The sequence below is a fragment of the Colletes latitarsis genome, chromosome 3 (assembly GCF_051014445.1).
Source record: "Colletes latitarsis isolate SP2378_abdomen chromosome 3, iyColLati1, whole genome shotgun sequence".
Taxonomy (NCBI): domain Eukaryota; kingdom Metazoa; phylum Arthropoda; class Insecta; order Hymenoptera; family Colletidae; genus Colletes; species Colletes latitarsis.
Genome location: NC_135136.1, coordinates 40,362,080 through 40,371,705, shown reverse-complemented (window position 1 = coordinate 40,371,705; position 9,626 = coordinate 40,362,080). Strand labels below are relative to the sequence as shown.

Genomic DNA, 9,626 nt, shown 5'->3' with positions numbered 1-9,626 from the left:
ACATCCTATTCATTATCATTCACTTTGTTTTCATCCTCCAAAGTTTCTCTGATCTTTAACTCTGCATCTCTTTGCATATTTTCCAACTTTTCTAATGTAACTGATTTTAATGGAATTAATTTAGGTTTACAAAGTATATAATCTAAATTTTCTTCTTGATATAGTAGGCCTTGCCTGGGAAGGACTACATCAATCTTTTCTGCAGAACTATCTATCAATTCTGACATGTTTGCTACAACTACAAGATATCTGTAAATCATTTATACATTTTTTATATATTTACTATTATTAAAATTTCTTTTGTTTGCTTATAAGAACTTCTACAATAAAAACTATACAATCATAGATATAGAATTAAATTCATTACAAATACCTACGTTTCGTAAGCTTCCTAAATTACTTTATATAATTTTGAATAAAGAATATACTTTAAAGCTCATATACTGAAAAATTTCTGATTTTCCACATATGAATCATTTTTTCTTGGCTTTTTAATAAAGAAAATGTAGAAATCTTCCAAATTTTGATAGAGAGAACAACAGCAAAACAGTAACAGATGCAAATAAAAATACCAAGTACAAATTAGCAAAATACTATTTACAATCGTATTTGATGTATCTACTTCGACGACATACGAAGTCGTTCATGTTTCACGTCGTCTACATTTACATTTTAATATATTTTTATCATCGTGAAATACAATGTTACCATTTTCTTACGATTAAATCGTTGATTGTACACTGTAGAAAACAGTCAAAATTATCGATGTCACATGAATTGACATGAACACTGTTAAATGGTCATTCAGAAATGATAGGTCGTATCAATGTGGCCAGATTTGGCATAATTGAGTACATACATCGACGTCGACACTAGAAACGACGAACTTCCTTAATGTCTAACGGAGTAGTGGGAAAAGTCGAAATGCTCGTGCGGTAGATCATATCTCCGTTAAACGCTAAGGAAGTTTGTCGTTACTAGTGTTGCCGCCAATACACTCAATTATGGCAAATCTGGCCACCTTAGTCCATATTGATGCATATTACCAGATACGATGCGTGGAAATTATGCGAGGATACTTTTAATATCTCTCGGATTAATTCTAGAGGGCTACTGATAACAATTACTTCATGCAAGTACTTCAACACATTTGATTCTTTTACATTAGGCATAAGGGGTTCCCAATATGCTATCTAGATAACGACCTCCAATAAATTACCGAGGTTCGCAAGAGCAAAAATACATAATTATTATACCACAAAAATATTATTAATTCTTACTTGATTTATTTTTAAAGTATTTTCATAATAACACATTATACAAAGGATTATGAAATGTAACTATGTATATTCAAAAAAAATATAACTGAATCTCCAATACAAATCACTATCCCAATCAGTATGACCAATTCTTTAAAAAATAGCAGTTTTGTGTCATAACAAACGAATGACAACTGATTCAGCTAAACACCTGACGTTTGACCTCTGGTGATCTATTTATTTATATCTGCTCCTCTCTTTATTTTTCATGGATGATATGTAATCCTTTAAAATATCCTGTATTAAACTACTATTAATAATGATTTACTACTACAATTACTATTATTTTTTAAATATCACTAATATAAGATAAGATAACGTTTTTATTAAATATGATTCATACGTATCTACTATATGATTACATGTAACGGTCACGATGTAATTAACGATGTGGTTTTTTTAACAGTAACTATAAAAGTAACTATAGAAACCGATAATGTAGTAGGGAACAGCTAGCCTTCTTTTCGCGTAAGCATGATGGTCAAACTGCTATAAGTTTATAAGTATGTATAGTTACCCGTTAACAGAAAACCCCGTTTTACTTAAAACGACAAGTGTTCATTTTAACTGAAAGTAATTATACAAACGAATATTTGCTGTGTTAAACTACTGTTTTTCCCTCATTCTAATAGAAATCCAATAATTACATAATAGAAAAAAGTAATTTTATGTAAGTAAGTAAATAATTATTGCATTACAATCTTTGAATAACAAAAGTCTAATAATATTGCAACAACATTGTACATAAATATTTTTCTGTATATTCAAAATAAATATAATCTATATATTATTTAAATAGTTTTTTTGGAAATGGCAAATAATATTAAACAGAAGAACAAAAGATCAACTATTGGAAAAAGCACGTAAGTGAAATGATTTATATTTGTTTTATAATTTTAACTATATTTAATGCTTTACTATGTTTCAGACATTGTACCAGTTTTGGTGTATCTAACCAATTGTCCTTACAAAATTTTAAACTACCTCCTGATTTACAAAAGGCTTTAAAATGTTATCTAATAGAAAGTCCTTATGATACTCAATTATGTAGAAATTATATACGACTTATCAATAATCTTCCAAACATCAAAAAAATAAAACCAGAACATTATTTAATATTATTTAAAATTTTATTATATATAGAAGACAATGAATGTCAGTTACTTGTAGCAAAGCATAATTTCAATACTAAACAATTACGTAGCAAAGGTTCAAACAAATTTCTTATTGAGGTGCCTACCCTAGATGAAAATGACCCATTCATTACTTTTGGTGATATAGTAAAATTGCAGATTATAAATTCAACACAAATGTACTATAGTAGAATAGTGGATATTGAAGGAAAAACTGTAGTGCTACAATTATTCAATACGTAAGTATAAATACATACCCATATACCATATGGTCCAAACAATGTGTTACAAAGCAATGAAAATATTGATTTCATTTTTGTTTTAATTAAATAATGGAAGGTTAATCTTTTCATGTGTAACAAATTTTTTTGGAACAACTATATGAATTAACGTTTTACATACTACAAGAAGTAATAAATATTTCTAAAAATCATTTAGGGAACATCAAAAACATCTCCAGGATAAAGAAGTCACTGTTTACTTCTGTGTATCAAATTGGCCAATAAAATGTTGTCATTATGTTTTACATATTATATGTAAGCATAATTTGGTCGATTTAATTTATCCTAAAATAAGTAGGGATTATCATGCTTTACTACAAGTGTAAGTTTTATCAAGATTAATTGATGAATTACCTTTTTATATTTATATTTTTGTACTTATATTACATTCTTATTTATGCTATGATATAGTGACTTGAATTGGGCCCATAAAAGTGTAGCAAGTAATCCAGAACAAAAACAGGCAGTAATTAATATTTTAAGCAATTCCGCATATCCTGCACCATATATAGTATTTGGTCCACCTGGTACTGGAAAAACAACAACATTAGTTGAAACCATTTGTCAGGTATAATCTATGTAGTGCAATCTATGATACTGTACATTTAAATGAAGTACCTTTTGAATATTGTTTGTACAATTCGAGGATGAGACGCGTCTGCGGTGTGACTCGTCAACGAGGGTCGTAAATCCTCGTCTCGAATATGTTCGACACCCGGAATAATACGAAGTATGATATCCCTACATCCTGTTAAGTCGGTCGGGATTAGTTAGATTAAAATGATTGTTGGCAAAGTGTGACGGAAAAAGAGTATATGTATTTGTTAGACACGGTAGTTGTACAATGCAGAACAGAATAGTGTATGACTGTTCGCGAACATTGAGGATATTAATCTTTAACCGCGTACTCGTGATAATTTGTTCTATTGATCTCATGATATACTAATAAACTGATCTTCGGCGATTGGGGCCCTAGCTTATATACCCTTGGTCCTGATCATCTTTTGGTTTTCCTTCGTACCGGGTGCAAAATTTTGCATCCGGCCCGAATCGGTTGCTCACAGCACCGTTTCTAATGGCCCTCAACAATAAGTAATATAAAAATAAACCGATTTAAACTATTTGCCAAAATTCCGTAGTAAACTATTTACAGGCTCGAATTGCTGCTAATCCGTGTGCTATGGAACAAATATCTTGTCTTAAGACTTTTATCATTTTATAGATTAGAAACCAATGGAAGTCCAAAAATATTTTAGTATGTTCATCATCCAATGCAGCTGCTGATGAAATTGGAAAAAGATTATTAGCTTTACTTCCTTCTAAAGACATATTTCGGATGTATGCATCGTCCAAACATTGGTAAGATGTTACAAATTTGTTTTCATAAATAATTACTACTTTATTACCTTCTTTTCTTTATGTACAGCGAAAATATAGATCAAATTATTTATCCTAGTTCAAATTTTATTGATAGTGAAGTCCTTTTTTTGCCAAAAGAAATTTTTATTTTAAAAAGGGTAGTTATTACAACATTGATAACATGTACAAGGTATGTTTTGACTTCATTTTTGTTGGCATTGCTATTACAGTAATAATTGTACAATAGGATTTACAATTTATTTTATAGATTGGTAAAGCTCAATTTAAAAAGTGACCATTTTTCATATATATTCATTGATGAAGCAAGTCAAAGTATAGAACTAGAATCATTAATACCATTTACACTATCAAGTACGCAAAATAAAACATGCACAGGAACACTACATGCTCAAATTATTATTGCCGGTGATCCTCATCAACTGGGACCCGTAATTCGGTGTAAAAGAATTGAGCATTTACTTGGTGAGTGAATGTAATTTCATATTCTTTAAAGAAATACTTAAGTAAAGATTATTGCTAGTTTATATAAAATTTAATTATATTTTTAGGAAAGTCACTGTTAGAAAGATTAATGGAATGCGAACCATATCAAAAAGTGGAAAATGAATATAATTCACGTTACATAACGAAATTAATTCGCAATTACCGTAGCCAAGAACCTATTTTGCATGTGTCCAATATATTATTTTATGATAATGAATTATTATGTTGTCGTGACTCAAATATAAATAAGATAACTTTAAATTGGCCACTACTATTAAATAAAACGTTTCCTATATTGTTTGTTGAAATTAGAGGTAAAGAAAAAAGAACTCTAAATAAAAGGTGATTGCAATGTAACTTTGATATAATTTATAAAATTCGTACTTAATTGAAGAAAATATTATGTACAATGTACAACAAAAATAAAATGCATTGTTTTGTAGTGTTTATAATGAAGAAGAAATCATAATTGTAGCATATTATATGAAAAAACTAATGCGTGCTAAAATTGGTTCGCGTAAAATTCAAGAGAAAGATATTGGCGTTATAACACCATTTAAACAACAAAAAATTATGATTGATAAATATTTAAATAAATGTGGGTTAAATAATGTAACTGTTGGAACAGTAGAAATATTTCAAGGGCAAGAAAAAGAAATTATAATTTTGTCTACTGTAAGATCTGAAGTCTTCAAACATAATGATAAAGAACATATTGGATTTTTATCAAATGCAAAGGTATACATTTATTCAATACCTAAAAGAAGTAATTTGCTAATTTGAATAATTTGAATTTATATTATATAATAATACCAAAGTATACAAGTGTATGTTGTTTTTCAGAGATTCAATGTTGCCCTAACAAGAGCAAAACAATTTGTAATAGTAATAGGAAATCCAGATGTACTATGTAAAGACAGATGTTGGAAAACTTTATGGGAATATTGTGATGAGAACAATGCATGTAACATTATAGAATATTGTTGATCTTATGTGAAAAGTATTCAATTATAATCACATCAGTGTATTGAAACCAAACGAACTAAATTTGGAATGTACAATTGAAAATTCAGTAACAGTAATTAAAGTTTGCATAAAGAAGAAGCTACAAACGAAAATATAATACAGTATTAAACTGAATTTTATAACGTGAAACAATGTACAGTAGTGTCCACTAAATGTCCACGAATCTGTCCGTTTAAATATCCACACTCAATTCCGATCGTTTGATATTTAAGTGGACACTACCGTACATACTACTCTTTTACAAGGTAGTAAGATGTATTAAAAAAATCAGATAGTAATCATCTTTTAGTTTAAACAAACATTATTTTATAAAAAATTGTTAGTGGCATTTGCAATTGATAATAATATTTGAATATATTTGTTTAATATTTGTATGAGTTATAATTCCGATTTTATTTCTCTGATCATGGTAAATGTATAAATTTATTTGAATTTGGGATTACATTTTTACTCGTCGATTAGTCATACGATCGAAATAAAATAATAAAAATGATATAATTAATTAAAACAAATTCAGTGACGCTTTAGTTCAACTATTTAATGGAAATTATTATTTGTACGATGAGAAAATACATAAAATTAAATTTAAATAAATTTGTCTAATATTATTTTTGTTAAAAATGATTAAAAACGAAAATAAAACATTAGATATAAATAAGTATCTACTTTTTTTTGATTCCATACTAATTTGTGTTAAAGAACTTTAACAACTAAACATTTTATGAATTAATATAGGTCAATATATTCATCCATAAAAATAAGGATTATATTTAAAATAGTTTAAAATTGTCATTGAAGAACAGTCATCTAATTTTAGAATTTTAATAAACAGTTTTAATACTGAACTTTGTAAGATACAACTTCATTCTAAAAATAGTTTTGCCTTACTTCCACTAACATCTTTATTAATACCATGACGTATTGCAAATTCATGTTTTACACTTGCAAAAAGAATATCTGTTACCAGAAAAATTTGTGCTATAGCAAATGCCAATGTTACTCCAAAGTAGAAGTTTGCATTTGCTGATCTGGAATAAATCCACTGGTACCAAACAGTGGGTGCAAAAACTGTGCAAAATAACATGAAACAGCCTATGATGAACCCCTGCTGAGTATCTAAAAGGAATACAAAAATCATCATATTCTATGAAAAGAAATAAAAAATAATACAGTTTATAGTAAAAACTCACATTGAAACAAATGTTTCCAAAGTGGCAGAAGAGACATGTAAAATCCAACATCTCCTATACATGGATAAGACTTAAATATAGCAGCAATTGCTAAATAAGAAAATGCTAATAGCATTGGATCATGTCGTAATCTCAATGCTAATGGTACTATATACAGCAAACTGACATTTATTTGAAAAGAAGAAATAAAGAGCCATCTAAAATGCTCAAACATTTCTGTAAAAAAGTACCAATATAATCCTATGTTTGGATGTAAATCAGGAACTGTTAAAATAAAGCCTGCTGTACTCCATATGAATGACCAACTTCCCATGATACAGTATGAAATGCAAAATAGAGTCATTAACATGCTAGCAAATATCATAATAATAAAAATGATAAGATTTCTTTTTTGTTCTGTACTCTTAGAACGAGTAATGTAAACAACTGTTGGTACCATAAGTGAAATAGGATAAAGTCCTTGTAATGTCAATAATGAAATTGATAAGCAGCTCCAAAATATAGAAAATTTTGTCATTGAAATCAATGCTACGGAGTGCAATAAATTTGTAAATACTGTTGTTGTATGTCCAACACAGTTTAGTATTATATATGGATTAAATAAATATCCTGCTGAGACATACATCATAGAAGTAGATATTGCAGAACCATGATTTTGATTTTCTACATCATCATGCAATTTTTCTTCTTTTCTAGAAGCCTGTGATTAATATTATTTAAACAATATAATTTAATTACATTCTATAGAAATTGCAATATTAATATAAAAATAAACTAACCAGTTCAGTTGCATATTGTTTTGCTGTAAATGCAAGAAGTAAAGCAGTCAATAAGTCAGTGAAGATAAATAAAAAGAATAAAGTCCAACAAGGTAGATGCCGTTGTATGAGATCAAAAATATATAAACCAATAGGAGTTTCATGAAATAAATCACCCATGTAAGGGTCAATGCCAAAGTTATATAAATGAACACCTTCAGTCACTAAAAATAAGAAAACATCATTATGATATTTAATACTTTCTAATATAATCATTACTAATACATTATCATGTTGACCATTAATTAATCTATAAATTTATAAACGTACATACTTTTGTTTTTCATTATTTTTATAGCAAATTCTTATTATTGTTATGCAAAAAATTTAAACAACAAATTGATATGTTCTAACCTCTTTTCCAAGAATTTAATGCAGTAGAAACTTCCACACGATCGCTAATAACTTTTTGGTACCCAGAATTCATTAATAAAAATCTAATAGTACCGGCTAATATGAAATTTGACAACCACTGTTTCCACATTTTTCTAACAAATTACAAATCATTCATACATTTGTTGTATGTAATAACCGGTATACCGGATAATAAGTCGGTATTTAATCAAACAATTGTATGTCTTGACAATTTTTCAAAATACAGTTTTCAACAAAGTGGTCGGTCCCCTTTGATGTTATTAAACCGAAATTAAATTAATTACGCGCTCCATTGTCAACAATTCAGACCGTAGTGCACAGCCGGAAATACAATTTCTTATGCTTTTATAGGTAGATGGTTTTATCATTTTATCTACTGGTCAACGATACCTCATCTGTACTATAATATATAACTCATAAAAATTTCTGTCGAAAAAGTCAAGAATAATAATATGACAAATTTATTTAGTCTATAGAAATTTCTATTTTGAAACAATAAAATTGGAAACTATTTTAGAAACTATGAAATTCATCTAATAGATTAAAAAATAAAAATCCTTTCAAATAAAATTTACGCTATATATTCTTGTAGAATTTAAATTAATATTTTGCTATTTTAAATAACAAAAAATGTGGAACGCTTCACGATTTTGCGTGTCATCCTTGCGCAGGGGCCATGCTAATCTTCTCTGTATCGTTCCAATTTTAGTATATGTACTGCCGAAGCAAGTACAAGTGATTCTCTTCGCCAGAAGTATATATACTTAGAAATGTCGGATTGAACACTAGTGAGAAAGTAGGATATCATTATTCATCTAGAAGACCATCTAGCGGTGAATTAGTGTAACAAGATTTTAAGGTGAGCATTCGCAATTAGGTACACAACGTAGTCAGTACATATTATGGATTACGGGCATCAAAATTAGGGACGAAGTAGACCCCGATGACCGGGTAAATATGGATGTAAAGGTGTTACGTTATGAACTTCAGTGTCATGCGATAAGATTCGAATCGAGATCCCTTTTTAAATATTTAAACAAATTTGTTGATCATTTTCAATTTACTTTTCAATAATTTTCAAATAATACGCATGGCTTCGAAAATTGCATCATATCTAAACTGATGGCTGTATTAAACTGTATTAAATTACATCATATTGATCTATTCATGAAGTATGTTTGTAGATAAAAATAAGAATAAACTTATTATAATTTATTTTCTTACAGAAATTTTAAATTAAACAATTATAATTTTAATGCTTACATTAGGAAATAAAAAGAGTAAGAGTATGAGTAAAACTGAGTAAGAACAGTTTTATACATTACTAGCAAATAAATTTCAGGTTACTTTTTTGTTTTATAAGAATTTGGTATATGTGTGGAATTATAAAAAAAGGAAGTAAAACGTGTATGTTTAGTTACGTGATTGAAGTATTTGAATTTACAATATCATATAACATTTAAAAAATTTTTAATGTGTTTATTAAAAGTTCTATTTATGTAGTTTAAGTAAATTCTAGTTTATAAATGTATAGTGTTAGATTTTATAATGTTGTTTATGTTATACATTTTTATGTTTCAGCAGTAATAATGCAACTGACAGGTTGGCGATATGTTGCATT

The 9,626-nt window shown here is 28.1% G+C and overlaps 3 protein-coding genes, 1 long non-coding RNA gene and 1 other non-coding gene across 10 annotated transcripts; 1 reads left to right on the top strand and 4 right to left on the bottom strand.

Moving 5' to 3' along the window:
- Positions 1-5: 5 nt before the first annotated feature.
- On the bottom strand, positions 6-858 carry Bbip1 (BBSome interacting protein 1). Of its 6 annotated transcripts, none has more exons than XM_076762622.1 (2): positions 709-858; positions 6-249 (listed from the first exon to the last, which is right to left on the bottom strand). In XM_076762622.1, exon 2 carries the CDS (start codon positions 225-227, stop codon positions 6-8), a length of 222 nt encoding a protein of 73 aa, XP_076618737.1. In that variant the 5' UTR covers positions 228-249; positions 709-858. The 6 variants fall into 6 exon arrangements, with proteins under 6 accessions (XP_076618737.1, XP_076618740.1, XP_076618739.1 ...); XM_076762625.1 differs by having other exon boundaries at positions 720-856; XM_076762624.1 differs by having other exon boundaries at positions 602-735.
- Positions 859-906: 48 nt separating this feature from the next.
- Positions 907-6,088, top strand: LOC143340533 (putative helicase mov-10-B.1). The gene is made up of 11 exons (XM_076762614.1): positions 907-1,993; positions 2,119-2,182; positions 2,248-2,691; positions 2,891-3,055; positions 3,145-3,301; positions 3,956-4,092; positions 4,160-4,282; positions 4,361-4,575; positions 4,662-4,938; positions 5,040-5,334; positions 5,440-6,088. The coding sequence occupies exons 2-11, from the start codon at positions 2,130-2,132 to the stop codon at positions 5,581-5,583; spliced, it is 2,010 nt and encodes a 669-aa protein (XP_076618729.1). The 5' UTR covers positions 907-1,993; positions 2,119-2,129; the 3' UTR covers positions 5,584-6,088.
- On the bottom strand, positions 2,760-4,066 carry LOC143340538 (uncharacterized). The gene is made up of 3 exons (XR_013079460.1): positions 3,352-4,066; positions 3,088-3,263; positions 2,760-3,018 (listed from the first exon to the last, which is right to left on the bottom strand). It is a non-coding gene; the product is annotated as an uncharacterized LOC143340538 (long non-coding RNA).
- Positions 6,089-6,120: 32 nt separating the features above from the next.
- Positions 6,121-8,748, bottom strand: Pig-u (phosphatidylinositol glycan anchor biosynthesis class U). The gene is made up of 4 exons (XM_076762616.1): positions 7,985-8,748; positions 7,592-7,794; positions 6,813-7,512; positions 6,121-6,738 (listed from the first exon to the last, which is right to left on the bottom strand). The coding sequence occupies exons 1-4, from the start codon at positions 8,112-8,114 to the stop codon at positions 6,485-6,487; spliced, it is 1,287 nt and encodes a 428-aa protein (XP_076618731.1). The 5' UTR covers positions 8,115-8,748; the 3' UTR covers positions 6,121-6,484.
- LOC143340771 (U6 spliceosomal RNA) lies at positions 8,632-8,738 on the bottom strand. Its single transcript, XR_013079505.1, has one exon. It is a non-coding gene; the product is annotated as a U6 spliceosomal RNA (small nuclear RNA).
- Positions 8,749-9,626: the final 878 nt, after the last annotated feature.